This window comes from Lytechinus variegatus, chromosome 6 (genome assembly GCF_018143015.1).
Source record: "Lytechinus variegatus isolate NC3 chromosome 6, Lvar_3.0, whole genome shotgun sequence".
In the NCBI taxonomy this organism is placed as follows: domain Eukaryota; kingdom Metazoa; phylum Echinodermata; class Echinoidea; order Temnopleuroida; family Toxopneustidae; genus Lytechinus; species Lytechinus variegatus.
The window spans coordinates 23,768,130-23,786,924 of NC_054745.1; the positions used below are offsets into that span (position 1 = coordinate 23,768,130).

An 18,795-nucleotide genomic window follows, 5' to 3' on the forward strand; every position below is an offset into this window, starting at 1 on the left:
TGTAAAACGCTTTTAGCCGACATGGGAAAATCGCTATATAAAACTACTTATTATTATTGTTATTATAATAATCGCGAGGTGGTCCGAGATAGGTTTGCTCAGATGGGGTTTCGGGTAGGTTTGTGCTTTACACCGGATTAGAAACCCGTCCGAGAATGGTCTCGGGGCGCCCCAAGACTACTACGTAACAGTGGTCTTGGATCTGCATCCAAATCCAAATCTTAAACACTTATCAAATTGACCAAAAAATAACGTTTTGCTAAAACTGTCACCAAAATCGGATGTAAAGTAAGAGAGTAATAAAATTTTAACCCTATCAAGGCCGGGGAGGCTCGGAGGCCCCCCCCCTCAATTTTTGCTGCGTGAATTTCTTTTGATCGCGCCGCTCGCTGACCTTTTAAGTCTTGCACAACTTTTGAGACCAATTTTTGCGCCGTCCTGGTACGTGGTCCCGAAATTACTTAACATTTTGTAAATGCATGTCAGACCAAAAATTGCTCAAAAACCTAGTTTTGTGTGCAAAGTCAATGCAAATTGTGTTTTCAACCCCAAAATCATAAATGTAGGAATATCTTTAGTTTTCCAGGTCTAAATGTTTTTATTTTATGCTTTTTATGATCTTAGAATAGTCCCCAACAAACTTCATAAAGAAAACAATGAAAAACAAAAGGTAAAAAAAGCAATACATACAATTAGCAAAAAAAAACAACAATATACATGTATATACATAAGAAAATTATTTGATATCGCAATTTTTTTCATGTATACTTGCTAAGAACACCACAAAGAGTTTTCTTACCAAAAATTAATACATTTTAGCTTTCTTTAGGGAGTTAGAGGAAAAAGCATACTAATTACGCATAAATTAGCATAATCGCGATTCGCATGAAATGAATTACTATACAATTTTGTAGATTATGTCCCAGGCAACACGCCAGCCAATTTTTGGGGCGATCGCGCAGTCGACGGCCGAGATTTCGGGGGGGGGGGGTGTTACACCCACAAATGTAATAATCGCCCACAAATGTAATAACGCCCACAAATGTAATAACACTTTACCCACAAATGTAATAACGCCCACAAATGTAATAACACTTTACCCACAAATGTAATAATTTCACCCACAAATGTAATAATGCACTTTACCCACAAATGTAATAATTTTTGATCGCCCACAAATGTAATAATGACTTTACCCACAAATGTAATAAATTTGAAGGGATTTTTGGCAAATCCGTTCTAAGCTAAAATCGTATAGTAATGCGTTCATTTAGCACAAACGTGCAAAGTCTCATTTCCTGACCCGGTTAATTAACAAATTATAATTTAAGTCCAAAGTCTTTATTCCAAACCCGGTTTTTTTTTTAATTATAATATAAATCCAAAGTCTTTATTCCAGACCCGGTTGTTTAAAAATAAATGAGCTCAAAGTCTTTATTCCAGACCCGGTTGTTTCAAAATTATAATATGAATCCAAAGTCTTTATTCCAGACCCGGTTGTTTCGAAAATAATAATATGAGCCCAAAGTCTTTATTCCAGACCCGGTTGTTTCGAAAATAATAATATGAGCCCAAAGTCTTTATTCCAGACCCGGTTGTTTCGAAAATAATAATATGAGCCCAAAGTTTTTATTCCAGACCCGGTTGTTTAAAAAATAATAATATAAGCCCAAAGTCTTTATTCCAGACCTGGTTGTTACAAAAATTATAATATAAATCCAAAGTCTTTTTCCAGACCCTGTTGTTTCAAAAATTATAATATAAATCAATAGTCTTTATTCCAGACCCGGTTGTTTAGAAAATAATAATATAAGTCCAAAGTCTTTATTCCAAACCCGGTTTTTTCAAAAATTATAATATAAATCCAAAGTCTTTATTCCAGACCCGGTTGTTTCAAAAATAATAATATGAGCCCAAAGTCTTTATTCCAGACCCGGTTGTTTCAAAATTATAATATAAATCCAAAGTCTTTATTCCAGACCCGGTTGTTTCGAAAATAATAATATGAGCCCAACTCTTTATTCCAGACCCGGTTGTTTCGAAAATAATAATATGAGCCCAAAGTCTTTATTCAAGACCCGGTTGTTACAAAATTATAATATAAATCCAAAGTCTTTTTCCAGACCCTGTTGTTTCAAAAATTATGATATAAATCCAAAGTCTTTATTCCAGTCCTGGTTGTTTCAAAAATAATATGAGCCCAAAGTCTTTATTCCAGACCCGGTTGATTTAAAAATTATAATATAAATCCAAAGTCTTTATTCCAGACCCGGTTGTTTCAAAAATAATAATATAAATCCAGTCTTTATTCCAGACCCGGTTGTTTCAAAAATAATCATATGATCCAAAAGTCTTTTTTCCAGACCCGGTTATTTCAAAAATTATAATTTTAGTCCCAAATGAGATACATTAATGATATTCCAGTGGAATAAAAATGAGAATCGAGCTTAGTCTTTTCTCCAGACGCTAATGGTAAATTGAAAATCAAGCATAGTCTTTGCTCCAGACCCGGTAACTAAAAGCTGAAACTTTATAGTAATGTGTTTTTTGGCACAAAAATGCGAAATCTTTTTTCCAGACCCGGTTAATTAAAAAATTACATTATAAGTCCAAAGTCTTTTTTCCAGACCCATTTATTTCAAAAATTATAACAATTTTAAAAAAACAAAGACCCACGATCCTATTTATGTTGAATAACATGGAAATGTAGCGTAGTCTTTCTGTCAGACCCAGTTATAAAAGTCATTAAAACACAACAACAACAACAAAACAAAGACCTATTCAGAAAAATGTTGAGTTGAATCAATAGAGAAAAATCAGACAAGCACAATGCTGAAGATTTCATCAAAATCGGATGTAAAATAAGAATGTTATCACATTTCAAAGTTTTGTTTATTTTTAACAAAATAGTTATATGAACGAGCCAGCTACATCCAAATGAGAGAGTCGATGATGTCACTCACTCACTCTTTCTTTTGGTTTTCATTGTTTGAATTATACATTATTTCAATTTTTACGAATTTGACGATTAGGACCTCCTTGCCTAAAGCACAAAATGTTAAAATGATAAATTTCCATGTGTTGCAGGGAGGAATGAAACTTCATTTCACATGACAATGACGAGAAAATAAAAATATTTCATATTTCATTTAAGAAAATACAAAAGAAATAGTGAGTGAGTGATGTCATCAGTTCCTTATTTGCATACCGACCGAGATGTGCATATAACTGTTTTGTGAAATGAAGCGAAACATTAAAATGCCATAACTTTCTTATTTTACATCCGATTTTGATGAAATTTTCAGTGTTATGCTTGTTGAATTTTTCTCTTTTTATCCACATCAAGTTTTTGTTGGGGTGGACTTGTCCTTTAAAAAATTATTTCTTGTATATTCCTTCCTTTTTTCTATGAAAACACCTAAATAACAAAACATTAAAATACATATGAAAAAACTGAGAAATAAGATATCAGTAAACAATAGGGGGATTACTTCCCGAAAACGATAAAGTTGTTGATTGACGATCTATGATATATTATATAAAAGAAAAACATTCTAACAAGAGGGGATAACCATTCCATGTTTTTATTTGGCAATAAGTCATGATTGGCTATTTTTGCCACCCACTGTATGAGAAGTAGGGTAACAATTTTATTTAGTATTATTTTTATTACTTCTTTTTGTCTCACCTGCATAGCAGAGTGAGACTATAGGCGCTGCTTTTCCGACGGCGACGGCGACGGCGGCGGCGGCGTCAACATCAAATCTTAACCTAAGGTTAAGTTTTTGAAATGACATCATAACTTAGAAAGTATAAGAACCTAGTTCATGAAACTTGGCCATAAGGTTAATCAAGTATTACTTAACATCCTATTAAAGTTTCACGTCACATGACCAAGGTCAAAAGTCATTTAGGGTCAATGTACCTAGACGATGTTGAGGAATCAACATCAAAATCTTAACCTGAGGTTAAGATTTTGAAATATCATCATAACTTAAAAAATATATAAATATAGACCTAGTTCATTAAACCTGGACATAAGGTTAATCAAGTATCACCAAACATCCTGCATGAGTTTTACGTCACATGACGAAGGTCAATGGTCATTTAGGGTCAATGAACTTTGGCCGATTTGGGGGTATCTGATGAATTACAATCAAAACTTAAAAAGGTTTTGGATCTGATTCAGGAAACTTAGACATAATAGTAATCATGTATCACTGAACATCCTGGGCAAGTTTCAGGTCACATGGTCAAGGTCAAAGGTCATTTAGGGTCAATGAACTTTGGCCGAATTGGGATTTTTTTTTGTTGAATTACCATCATAACTTTTAAAGTATGTTGGTCTAGTTCATAAAACTTGGACATAAGAGTAATCAAGTATCACTGAACATCCTGTGTGCATTTTAGGTCACATGACCAAGGTCAAAGGTCAATGAACTTTGGCCATAATGGGGTATCTGTTGAATTACCATCATAACTTTGCAAGTATATTGATCTGACTTTTGAAACTTGGACATAAGAGTAATAAAGTATCACTGAATATCCTGTGCAAGTTTCAGGTCACATGATCAAGGTCAAAGGTCATGTGAGGTCAATGAATTTTGGCCACATTGGGGGTATTTGTTGAATTACCATCCTATCTCTGTAAGTGTATTGGTTTAGTTCATAAAACGTGGAAATAAGAGTAACCAAGTATCACTTAACATCTTGTGCGAGTTATAGTAGTTTTCAAAGTCAGCACTGCTGCTATGTTGAATCGCGTGATGCAGGTCAGAGGCATTCCACTTGTTTATTATTATTATTTCTCGTATATTCATTCCTTTTTTATGAAAAAAAACACAAAACTTTTAAATACATATAAAACAAAAAAACTGAGGAATAAGATATCAGCACACAATATGGGGATTACTTCCCGTAAACGATAAGGTTGTTGATCGACGATCTATGAGATATTATATGAAAGAAAATCATTCTAGCAAGAGGGGATAAAGTTTTAACAAGTTCTTCGGTACTTTAAATTTTCAGTATACCAAGCACCATTTGTAATATATTCAGCATTTTTTTTATTAGTTACAATTCCAACAATCTCAGTGGCCTAAGATATATTTTCTGGGGTTATATTGACCCGTTAAGTAAAGAGAGAGAGAGAGAGAGAAAGGATTTATGTGATCAAGAAGTGATAAGATAGGAAAAAAAATGATTTGAAATGACTGAAAGAGAGACAGGCAAAGAAAGAAGAGCCCCTCCCACACCCGTACCAGAGTTACGGAGTTAGGCTGTCCCGTCGGTGGATTCAGGTCCATCAACATCTTGAGGTTTAATCTTTCCAGGGGGCAAACGTGTGTGGGTGTGTGTGTGTTTGAGTTTTGTCAGACGTGTCTCAATCAGATAGGATTATTTACGTCTGGGACCGACCTTTAACGTCACCATCCGAAAGACGTGACCAGGGCTCGAACCTCGAACCTCTGCATCAATTTGTAACTTCCCCACATAGCTTGGATTACAGGCGCACAACGCCCAGTCTTTAAATATGGTGTAGTCTTTGCTCTAGACCCATGCAGTTATTTCAAAATAGGAAATTATTAGAAACGATAAAAACAGACAAACTATATTAACAAAGACGCCACAATATCATTGATGTAGAATAACGTTGTTGTTATTATTTTGGGTTTTTAAGGCGCGTACCATTCAGATCTGAATATTTAAACCTTTTATTAATTTGACGTTTTTGTGGTATTCAATTCAATTCAATTCAATTTTATTTTTTTCACTTCCATCAAACAGTTTGGGAGATGCTGGTGTCTAAGTTTTTAGATTAATCTTTTGCTTAATTTGTATTTTAAGAGAACTGGATGTGGGGTAAAGACAACTCTCTGAACCCAAGCATTTTAACTGGGTTTACTTTTTAAAGATTGGTCTCAGCTTTGATTTTTTAAATATTTGTCTATCTTATAAATAGCTAGGTCTAGACGAAGGTCTAAGCATAATAATAATGTTATTCAACAGGAATAAGAATATGACAAAGTATTATGTTTTTAAGATTGTTTGAATTAATTTGTAAATGACTGGGTCTGGAATAGAGGCAACGCTCTAAACATGTGCTTTTGTACTTGGTCTTAATTTGGAGGATTGTTGGTTCTCAGATTCGTTGTTGGGGGTTGGGTTTTATTGTTTTTTATTCTTGAAATAATTGTGTCTGGAGGAAAGTCTACAATCGATCTCCATGTTATTCCACAGTAGTTAGAATATTGGGTATTTGTTTTAGACAATTTTATTTTTGAATAATAACCAAGTCTGGAAAATGGTCGTTTTCTTTGCAATTGCATAATTACAATGTTTTGTAGGGGTCTTAGTATTATTATACAAAAGAATCTGGGTGTGGGGTACAGACATATTTTTTACTGGGTGTAAATTTTAAAAATTGGTTTTAGATTTGATTTTCTTTTTTAATTCATTTCTTAGATATCCTGGTGTGAAGGAAAGAGTAGGTTTTACAACTCATGTTATTGCAAGAGAATATGATAGGGTCGTATGTTAGAAGATTTTTTTTAGTAATTTTTGTAATGATTAGGTCTGGAATAAAGACCACATTCTAAACCTCTTTTTAAAAACATGTTCTTAGGTTCAAGGATTGCTTGGTATTAGATTTGGAGTTATTTATATTTTTACTCTTAGCCTTATTTTGAAAAACAAATGACTGGGTCTGGCTGAAAGACTACGCAATATGTCCATGTTATCCAGCATTAATAAGATTATGGGGTCTTTATACGGTTTTTGTTTTTGTTGTATTGTTATTTACAATTTTTGAATAACAGGGTTTGGAGAAAAGGCTAAGCTCGATTTTCTTTTTTTCCACTGGAATATCATTATGGTATCTTCGTTTGGACTTATATTATAATTTTTGAAATAACTGGGTCTGGAAAAAAGACTTTGGACTTACATTATAATTTTTGAAACTACTGCGTCTGGAAAAAGACTGGACTTTTGTGCTATATGAAGGCATTACTATAGGGTTTTAGTTTTTAGTTTTAAATAACCGGGTCTGGAGAAAAGACTATGCTTGATTCTCAATTTACTCATAGCGCGTATATTCACAATAAGTTCAGTACAATTTAAAACAACAACAAAGACTTTGATTCCACCAGTTTTAATTACTGGGTCTGGAGAGAAGACTAGGCTCGATTCTCATTTTTATTCCACCGGAACATCATTATCGTATCTTAGTTTGGACTTCATAATATTTGAAACAATAGGGTCTGGAATAAAGACTTTGGACTTATATTATTATTTTTAAAACAACCGGGTCTGGAATAAAAACTTTGGATTTATATTATATTTTTTGAAACAACAGGGTCTGGAAAAAGACTTTGGATTTATATTATAATTTTTGAAACAACCGGGTCTGGTGAAAAGACTTTGGACTTATATTATCATTTTTTAAACAATCGGGTCTGGATTAAAGACTTTGTACTTATATTATCATTTTTTAAACAATCGGGTCTGGAATAAAGACTTTGGACTTATATTATTATTTTTAAAACAACCGGGTCTGGAATAAAGACTTTGGATTTATATTATAATTTTTGAAACACTGGGTCTGGAAAAAGACTTTGGATTTATATTATAATTTTTAAACAACCGGGTCTGGAGAAAAGACTTTGGACTTATATTATAATTTTTGAAACAACCGGGTCTGGAATGAAGACTTTTGGCTCATATTATTATTTTTTAAACAACCGGGTCTGGAATAAAGACTTTGGATTTATATTATAATTTTTGAAACAACCGGGTCTGGAGAAAAGACTTTGAACTTATATTATCAGTTTTGAAACAATCGGGTCTGGAATAAAGACTTTGGACTTATATTATAATTTTTGAAACAACCGGGTCTGGAATAAAGACTTTTGGCTCATATTAATATCTTTTAAACAATCGGGTCTGGAATAAAGACTTAAGGCCCATATGATTATTTTTTAAACAACCGGGTCTGGAATAAAGACTGGATTTATATTATAATTTTTGAAACAACCGGGTCTGGAGAAAAGACTTTGAACTTATATTATCAGTTTTGAAACAATCGGGTCTGGAATAAAGACTTTGAACTTATATTATTATTGTTTAAACAACCGGGTCTGGAATAAAGACTTTGGATTTATATTATAATTTTTTAAACAACAGGGTCTGGAATAAAGACTTTGGATTTATATTATAATTTGTTAATTAACCGGGTCAGGAAAAGAGACTTTGCACTTTTGTGCTATATGAACGCATTACTATACGATTTTAGTTCAGAACGGATTTGCCAAAAATCCCTTCAAATTTATTACATTTGTGGGTAAAGTCATTATTACATTTGTGGGCGATCAAAAATTATTACATTTGTGGGTAAAGTGCATTATTACATTTGTGGGTGAAATTATTACATTTGTGGGTAAAGTGTTATTACATTTGTGGGCGTTATTACATTTGTGGGTAAAGTGTTATTACATTTGTGGGCGTTATTACATTTGTGGGCGTTATTACATTTGTGGGTGCAACTGGGGGGGGAAGCCCCCCGGCCATATGGACTTCCAAAATACCCCGGCCTAGATAGGGTTAAACTTTCGCTTATTTTTCAGAAAATCGTAGCATGCAAATGACTGAGTGAGTCTACGATGTCCCTTATTTGAAAGGAAATGCTTGATTCAAAGACTCGAAAGACTTGCGCGAATTCATCTACATGTATATAGTATGGTAAAAGCACGCTTAATATCCTTGGTTGTAAATTATAATTGCTACATTTACAATGTCTATTTAATTGTGTCTGTATCCACTTGTATTTTTTCAGTTCCTGATACATGTAAAGCCGGTTACTATGGACCTCAATGTATTGATAAATGTTATTGCATGGATGATGCATCATGTGATAAAACAACAGGAGCATGTCCTCAGGGGAAGTGTGCCGTGGGATACAGCGTACACGAAGGAAACGATACTTGTCAAGGTAAATTGATCTTATTTACTGCGTAGCGCGAGCTGAATTCTTTTTAACGCAGGATGCATATCTCGCTAAAACGAATAATCAAACTCTGATCGCGAGAAGCATATAGACTTGAACATTGGATTTCTTTGTTGTCAGCTCCAACAGCTCAAACGACCATATATGCATCTAGCTTGTGTAGTTAAGCTCTCTCGACCATATGCATTCAATTCCTGTGGTTATAAGCTTTTACGACCATATGCATCTGATTCCTGTGGTTAAGCTCTTACGACCATATGCATCTGATTCCTTTAGTTAAGCTTTCTTGACCATAGGTATGGGTTTCTCTGTAGTCAAGCTCCCACGACCATACCCATGGACGGCATGTAGAATCTTCCGTAAAGCATTCCCATATTCGAATAGAGGTCTAGAAGCTAAGGAACACGTGCATGTTTCATCTTGACTAGGCTTGCTGCCACGTTTCTTGGCCGAGTAGATAGAATGTACATCTTTGTCTTCTTCATGCTAGTCAGCTATCTGCTGTTAGCTCTGGTCAGTAATGGTTTCAACCAGTTGTACCTGTTCCTGAATATCGTCCATTCTAGGCAGCAGGTAGGCATCTTTAATCGTCTCCGCATTGAGTTGACGGTAGTCAACACACAATCGTTGGCTGCCATCTTTCTTATTGACCAGTAAGATATTGGATGTCCATGGGCTGGTCACTGGCTCAATCAGGCCCTGAGCTAGTATATTCCTTACTAGCTCGTCTATTTCTTTCCTCTGCGTCATGGGATGTTTCCCCTGGGCTTGACGTATTGGTTTCACAGTGCCAGTATCTATGCCATGTTGGACAAAAGTGGTCTCTCCGAGATCCGACGGTCCTGTAGAGAAAATATCTGCATTCTCAACCAGCAGTTCTTTTATCAAGTCATGGCATTGGGATGGCACTTCATCAATACTGCGAACAAAGAGGTCCTTCAAATGTTCTGGTATGTCTTTGTTGGTATTGGTCTCAGTTGGCTCGGCAAGGTTGCACATTTCCATGCTCACATCTTCAAGCCTTAACAATGAAGCAATGGCAGTGCCTGCCTCTATGATCCTTTGTTCCTTGGTTGGGTTGAACACCCGAACAGGTAGTACATGTTCATCTGCCTTCACAACAGATCTGGCGACGATGAGTCCTTTCTTGATTAGTTCTGTTGGATTTGCAGGTGGTTCTACTAGTCTATCACCTAGTGACACCTTTCTGCCTGTAACTATATCTGCTAATACCATCTCGTGTCCTGGGGAAATCTAATAATCTTCTCCCGCTACTACCCTCCTGCAGAATGATTCTCCGTTACTATCTAGGCTTGGAATTATGCCATAGTTGGTCCCCAATTCCATCTTTTGGCAGTCTAATACATCATTGATTTTGACTAGGAAATCAAGCCCTAAAATGCCCTCATTCTTTAGACTAGCTACTGTAGCCAAAGTGACGGCTATATCTCCAATCTGCACTTTCAACATTGCCTTTCCTCTGATTCCAAATTGAGATCCATCTGCTTGTAGTACAACACTTGTCATTGGTAGTAAATCTGGTCTTCTAATACATAATAATTGCAATATAAGTTGCTTAAAAGCAAAGCATAACAAGCACCTTATTCATGTAAATATTCATACAAAAAAATGAAGTGCTAATTTAGCGCCTAATGTCCTTGTATAGTGACTTTGAGTGCTGATTTAGTCTATGAAATTTGAACTAGAAAATCAGCACTCAAAGTGCAATCACTGTATGAGGATATTAAGTGCTAAATTAGCCTGTCAATTTTAGAGTGTCATATCATTATAATTACTAATAAATTCTAATTCGATGGCACATTTTGCAGATATCAAATGAAGTGAAAATGATAAAAGGACTGCATACTGATTATACCTATACATCATTTTACCATTTTTGTAGAGGACGAACCTCCACTGTTTGATTACTGTCCAATGAGTGTAACCGTCATTACGGATCCTGGCAAAGCCACTGCACTCGTGACTTGGCAAGAACCTTCAGTATCCGACAACTTACCTGATCCGATTACCATTGTGCCAATCATAAATCGAAATGATAGCGAATTTAGTTTATACCACAGCGGATCGATGTTGAATACCGGGAACGGCATGGATTTCGATATAGGGATATATATCGCTAAGTACAACGCAACAGACGGTTCGGAACAAGAGGTCGACACGTGTTCGTTTGAAATACACGTCATAGGTAACATACATTATTATTGATTTGTATATTTTTCGTTAAAAAAATGCATGCAATTATTGGGGGAAAATATCTGAAATGTACAGATGTTAATATGTACCGCTAAAACTAGCAATCAAAGACTATGATTAATTACCATCTCTACTTTCTTTCAACATGTTCAAATATTATCTAAAAAAATAAACCATTAATGCAACATAAAGGAGAGGTATAAGATGAAGGCTTGTGGTCCGGTGGGTAAATATCCAGTCCTTGAACATGTTGAACCAAAACGTTAAGGGTTCGAAACCCGCCATGGCATTTGCGTCCTTTAGCAAGGCGGTTATGTCATGTGCAACTCTTCAGTTAGGTGCAGGAATGTAGTGTCCGGTAGGAACGATTTTCTTGAATGCAAATAGGTCAGGGTATCTGTGCTAACTAAAGCCGGGGTAGCAGTATGCAGAGCTTAGAAACATTGTGTAACGTGATATACAGTGCGTCCCCAAACAATGACCCTCTGATATACGGCTAAATTAATTCCAAAATGTAATATTATTCTGCTCAGATCCTGGATGTAAAATTGCGGTTAACATGCTAAGGACAGTGGGGGGAAATACAGCAATGTTGCAAACTTGGAATAGGCTGAAATGCACCACTGTTACGTATCAGATTGTGCATTCAAACCACTTTATAAGTGAGACCGATTAAATTTGTATAGAGTTCCGAACATGAAATACCCTTTCTAATCCTGTACATTCCATGAAGAATCATGTTTTTTCAATGAATTCAGCCCAGTGTCAGAGGGACATTTTGTTTTCTGGGACGCGCTGTATAAATAGATTCATGGTAAAATGTAAAAAAAATATCCATAAAATGGTATTATAATGAAAACAAAGTAGTTTGCCTTTATCACTGAAGCGTCCTCAGATCTCGAATACGCATATACATGCAACAATTGAATGGAAAATGGTTTGCAAAGAACCTCCTTTAAAAAAGGAATTACCAAGAGGAAATTATATATAACATAAACAAGGTAACAAAAGTGTGTAAATATATTCATAAAACGTGTGTTGAGAAAATTTTTAAAATTCCTATTTCACAAAACAAATGGAAAAGTATTATTTCAGATCCAATCGTTACTTGGGACAAAATATATATGATTCCTTTTAAATGTACTTTTTCAACCGTACAAAGCTTAGATATTTTCAGTACAAAATTTTCCATAATATTCTTGGCGTTAACAAATACTTGAAAACTGTTGGTATATCACATTCTGATTTATGTTCCTTTTATTCAGCACACACGGAAACTATTGCTCATTTATTTTGGGAATGTCCCCTTACTCGTCGATTTTTAGATGATTTTGACAAATACACTCATAAAAGTGAAATAAAATTATATTTCAATGACTTTCTATTTGGCATACCAGCTGGAAATTTTTTTTATTTTTTAATATTTTATATGCCAAATATTATATCTTTTCAACTAAATGTTTAAAAGGAAACTTATCATTCTCATCATTTCAAAGAAATTAAAGTATCAGCATGAGATAGAACGAACTATGCACATGCAACAAAATAAGTTTATTGTATATCTTGATGAATCGAGGCACATTAAGCTTATTTAAATTATGTATTGTGTATATGTATGATATTGAATTTGATGTATCACATACATTTTGCATTTGTTTATATGCGTTGTGGAGAAATATTGAGTAAAGACTTTCTTTGAAAAAGGAAAAAAAATATACATGCAACAAACCCATAGAGCTTCACTTGTAACGTATCAATTTAAAGAGAAATGCCAGTGGTTGCAGTAAACACTGATTTCATGAGAAAGTCTGTAGAACCAGGCTTAATTGTCAGTATATCATCGAGGATCTAGATCTGGTATAGTTACATAAACTGAACTTTGTGAAATCTTGAAATCTACGCTGAAAAATGTTTACACTGAAGATCACCAACGCAGATAGGCACACGTGGGACAGTTTATTATTTATTATTATTGCTGGAATAAAGACCCGACGGAAGTGACCGAACCCGCTCTTATTTTGCTTATTTCTCAGCAATTACACAATTTCTTCCAGAATCCTTTGGCACATATTTTTTATTCATACAAACAGACATTTGGGTGGTCATTATATTATATTCTGTAAACAGTCATTTTGAGATCGTTACCAATACTGGAATTTATCTTTAAAATCAAAATCGTTATGACGTCATCGTCGGCTGCTACAAGAAGCCGGTTTGACCTTTATTCCGACCACATGTCTTGAAACAAATCGGAATCATGATCTTAATATTCCTAGCATTGTGGCGAAGTTCAAATAAAGACATTCTATTTCTTGGACCGTTCAAATTGAATGAAAAATGAGATTTGTTACAACAAATCGGGTAGTATCCGGTCGTGTATATTGTGTGTCATGAGCATGATGAATCTACATGTAAGTCCAATTATTTTGTTTATATATAATACAATCAGGTATTGTTTTTGTTCTGCTTGTTATGCAGATAATAATGGTTATTTGTGTTGCCGTTGTAACTATTATCATTATAATCATATTCGCCTTGTCATGGGGAGCTATCCTTGTTATCGTTACATGCATGTAATAGTTTGTATATTAATCAACACATCATAATTTATCCCCAGACACTGAGGTACCGGTTATAACTGGTTGTCCGCCGTCCATGACTGTACCCACGGAGGATGGAACAATTTATGCTTCTGTGTCGTGGAATACACCAAACGCAACTGATAATTCAAATGATGCTAAACTGACTTTTAACGAGGAACACACCTGGAGCAATTCTGGCTCGTTTCCCATTGGAATCATCTCTCTTTCTTACACAGCTGAAGACCCATCAGGAAATAGAGCCACTTGTACTTTCACTATATCCGTTATAGGTAAATACATTGAATTATGGTTCGTTATTTTTTTTTCTAATAAAGAGTTGCGATTGATCCGATCAAACTACGGAAATTCGGCATCTGCAATGGAGGTTTGTTTACGAGATATGATGCATAGGTTTGAATTAATTGTGCATACGAAAGACACTGCGTCAAACAAAATTACTTTCGTATGAGTAAAAACAAATTTTGTGTACGAAATGGTGCGAGTTAGACTGAATTTTTTATTACACACTTGGCGCCCATTATTTTTTATGTGAAGAAACTAATCGGATCAGAACGTTTCTTGTTTAAGTTAATGCGTACGAAAAGCGTACGAAACTGAAATGGACAGTCCGATAATTTCGAGATATTCTCAAGCAGAATGCTCAGCTGTTAAGCCGTAAAACGAATGGAGCTTGCGTTGCTGTGTTTACAAGTTTATAAACTTTCGATTGGTATATGGGCATTTTCACGGTAACTGACGTTACACGGCACAATTTTACACACTTTTCATTGTGTGTATGATTATCACTAAAACAAATAATGATTGGAGTTTGGAGCTTTTAAGCCCATATAATTTTACTTTTGAGTCTCGTCTGGATGGGTTTTTTTTTATTGGAGTGTTATGGTTGATTTTGTTTTACAGATGAAGAGGAACCTGCTATACATGGCTGCCCACCTTCGATGTCTGTATCCATGGAAACAGGTCGGGATTACGCTACGGTGTCTTGGATTGCACCAAATGTAACGGACAATTCTAATAGAGTGACAATGACATTCAATGAAGCCCACGCCTGGACAAATCCTGACAACTTTCCTGAAGGAATCACCTCTCTTTCCTACACAGCTGAAGATGCCGCTGGAAATAAAGCGACTTGTATGTTAACAATATCAGTTATAGGTACATCTATCATGTTCTTTCTATTTTAGATGTATTATAAATTACTTTGGGAAATAGGCCTTCAATTGTTTATGTGAGCAGGAGTCTAGTAGGGAAATTTTACACAGAGCCCTATGGCTGATTCACGAAGAGAGTAGATATATTATCAAATTCTCTTCATGATAAGGAACAACAAAAGTTGTTTTTACTCCTACGAAAGTAATTTCGTCAAGACGCAGTATAATTTTGTAAACGAACATTATTTTGTGCCACACGAAAGGAATTTAGTCTCGACAAAATATAATTGCGTCCACAAAATTTTTATTTCGTAAGGCAAGAAATGAATTTTGCCTTAACGAAATTTATTTTCGTGTGCAAATTGTCACGTCAAGTGACCGATTAAAATTACCTATAATTCACGCCATTTTGTAGACAAAACTTTCCACCACCCTCACAATAAAATTTCGTCATTGCGCAATGTAATTATGTACACAATTATTAATTTTTGGAACCACACGATAAAAAATTTCGCCGAGACAAAATAAATCTCGTACCATAGGGAATTAATTTCGTGTACGCATTTACATACTTGAATGATCGCGCCAAAGAAATAAACAACCTGTGGTACGGAAAATATTTTTTTGTACACGGTAAAGACTTATGGTACAAACTGAATTTCATGTACATATTTATATTGCGTAATGCCAAAATATTTGTCGTAAGGGTGGTAACAGATTTTGTGTACAGAATGGCGTAAATTGAACGAAAATGTGCGGCGGGCACATGGCGTGCCATTTCGTATACGAAATTACATTCTGTTAAAGCAAAACTTATTTTGTACCATACAAAATTAACATAATGGACGGAATTACATATCGTCTCACCGAAATTCATTTTGCGTGGCACGAAAAAAATATTGTGAACTGCGTCATAACAAAATGACTTTCGTATATTTTTTTAGTAAAACCAAATTTTGTGTAAAAATGGTGTGAATTAGACTTTCTTATTGCAAACTTGCGACCCATATTTTTATGTGTACAATCTAATCAGATTACAACCAGTCTAGTGCAACTTGATGCCATGGGCCCGTATTCTGAAGTCGGGTTTAACTTAAACTCAGGTTTAAAGTTGTGGTTTAACTATGGACAGCCAATCGTTACATAATTACTGACAATAGAGATATCATACTTCAGCTCATTCTGCTATCAAATCATTCATAATTGTCTAGGAAGTATAAATAGATGATTGTCTTCACCATCGATGAACCAGGAAAGAGCACAGTGAAAACTTAGAAACATACAACTTACTAACAATTTTGACACTTTTGGCTTCCCATAATTTTAGCACAGAGTTAGACCGTGGTCTAAGTTAAACCTGACTTCAGAATACGACCCAAGAACTTTAGACCGGTAAAACGCACACGAAACTTACCTGCACAGCCCGATAATTTCGAGATATTCTCAAGTAGAATGGTCAGCTGTTATGCCGTAAATAAAGGAAGCTTGAAATGCTGTGTTTTAAAGTTTATAAACTTTCAATTGGTATATGATTCGTTGATTTCACCTTTGAGTCCTGTCTGGATCTTTAAGAAACATGGGAGTTATAGTTTGTTATTTTTTCCTACAGATAAAGAGCAACCTGTTATACATTACTGCCCACCTTCGATGTCTGTATCCATGGAAACCGGTCGGGATTACGCTACGGTGTCTTGGATTGCACCAATTGTAACGGACAATTCTAATAGAGTGACATTGACATTCAATGAAGCCACGGCATGGACAAATCCTGACAACTTTCCTGAAGGAATCACCTCTCTTTCCTATACAGCTGAAGATGATTCTGGAAATACAGCTACCTGCATGTTCAGCATAGCAGTTATAGGTAGATCCATCATGTTCTATCAATTTTAAATTTATATCATAAATCAATTCGGGAATCTTACTCAGGGAAGTATTATAAAGGCCTTTAATTGTTTATGTGGCAGAAGTCTGGCAGGGAATTTTCATATAGCGATGTAAAGAAGATTCAAGAACAGGGTAAATGTCAAGTGACTTTCACTACAAAGAACAACCAAGAAGTCTTTGTTGAAAATTGGCTAATCAAGAGAGCATTTTTTAATCATTGACTCGATAATAAGCCTTGTTTCTGTATTTTCTTTAACTAAAAATTGCCATTGATACGAATTATCATATATGTTATCAAAGAACCATTGCCTTTTATTATCATATCTAATTTGAAAGTAGAGGAGAAAACAAATTATTACTATTGTTAAATTTAATTATACGAATGTGCAAAATTGCAACATCAGCGCGCAAAGGTTTAAGGAATGTTCTTTAAACGTGTAACACGTGACAAAAAGACTGGATTAAGATATAAAGATATGCTATTATGCATGCCGTGCATTTGGTACACACAAATTTGTTATTACTTATAACAAAAATCATTGCGTGATGACGCATTATTGTTTAGTATACGAATAAATATTTTGTGCCACACGAAATTAATTTCGTCTCAACGAAATGTAATTGCGTCCACAAAATTCATTTTGTATGATACAAATTGAGTTTGGCTTCAACGAAATGTGATTTCGTGTTCGAAGTGGCACGCCAAGTGTCAGAATAAAAATCATGTCCAATTTACGCCATTTCTTACACTAAATTTGATATTTTGATATTTTTTAATCGCACGATATGAAATTTCGTCGAGACAAAATTTATGTCGTACTATACAAAATTAACAAATAGATCGCGCCAACGAAAGGAACCTCCTGCGGTACGGAAGATAATTTTGTACGCGGAATAGACACAACTTCATACCGTCTCACCGAAATTATTTTAGTGTGACACAAAATTAATTTTGTGTACAAAATTACGCTGCGTCATGAGAAAATTACTTTCGTATGAATAAAAGCTAATGGTGTACGGAATGGTGTGATTTTTTAAATGCACCATTCGCGTCCCATATTTTTTTTTCGAATCAGAACATTTTTGGTGCAATTTGATGCCATGATCTTGAGCCTGATGGAAAGCACACGAAACTATGTTGCAAAATCCGATGATTTCGAGATATTCTTAAGCAGAACGGAACGCAGCTCGCCTGTAAAGTCGTAAAAACGAATGAAGCTTGGACTGTCGTGTTCAGAAGTTCATAAACTTTCGATTAGTATACGAATCGTTAATTTTACTTTTTGAGTCTGGTTGGGATATACAGTGCGTCCCAGAATAAACGAAACCGAGATTTAGCGATCATTTATCATAACTTAATCATAGATAGAATAGACAAATGACCTACCAATTTAAAGCTTAGAATCTCCTCTTTCATCTAATATTACTTAGGTTATTTTTTTAGTCACGCATGAGTGAGCAAAAACAATTTGAAGAAAGGATACCAAAAACTCATTTGGCGGGGGGTATCTGGGTTTCAAAAAGAAAACCATATTTCTGAAAAGTTCAATATCTGCTCTTTAATTTGGTACCTCAGTTACAGATAATGGTCAAGAAATAAAAAAGTTCTGGTCATTTGAAATAAGGCTTGTATTTCCATAATTTCATGAGATAAACGTGTTTTCACCGGTTTCCCACAGAAGCTTTCGCATGGTGAACAAAAGATTTAATGCATGGCTGATCGTCAACAAAACGGAGTGTCGAGTGAGTTTGAAAGCCAGCCTGGAGAACCTCTTCATTTTATGAAATTATTGAAATTCAAACCTTATTTCAAATGACCAGAACTTTATTATTTCTTGATCATTTTCTGTAATTTAAGTATCAAATTAAAGAGGAGATATTGAACTTTTCAGAATTGTAGTTTTCCCTTTGAAACCCAGAAACCCCCCGCCAAATGAGT

The 18,795-nt window shown here is 34.9% G+C and overlaps 1 protein-coding gene across 3 annotated transcripts in view; it reads left to right on the plus strand.

Moving 5' to 3' along the window:
- Positions 1 to 18,795, plus strand: part of LOC121417247 — a 60,856-nt gene that overhangs the window by 32,787 nt on the left and 9,274 nt on the right. For 2 of the 3 annotated variants that reach the window (XM_041610888.1, XM_041610890.1), the window contains exons 8-12: positions 8,831 to 8,986; positions 10,905 to 11,207; positions 13,833 to 14,087; positions 14,719 to 14,973; positions 16,579 to 16,833. In XM_041610888.1, coding sequence (XP_041466822.1) covers positions 8,831 to 8,986; positions 10,905 to 11,207; positions 13,833 to 14,087; positions 14,719 to 14,973; positions 16,579 to 16,833 — 1,224 coding nt within the window. The remainder of the gene's footprint in view (positions 1 to 8,830; positions 8,987 to 10,904; positions 11,208 to 13,832; positions 14,088 to 14,718; positions 14,974 to 16,578; positions 16,834 to 18,795) is intronic. The other variant, XM_041610889.1, reaches the window with a different exon arrangement.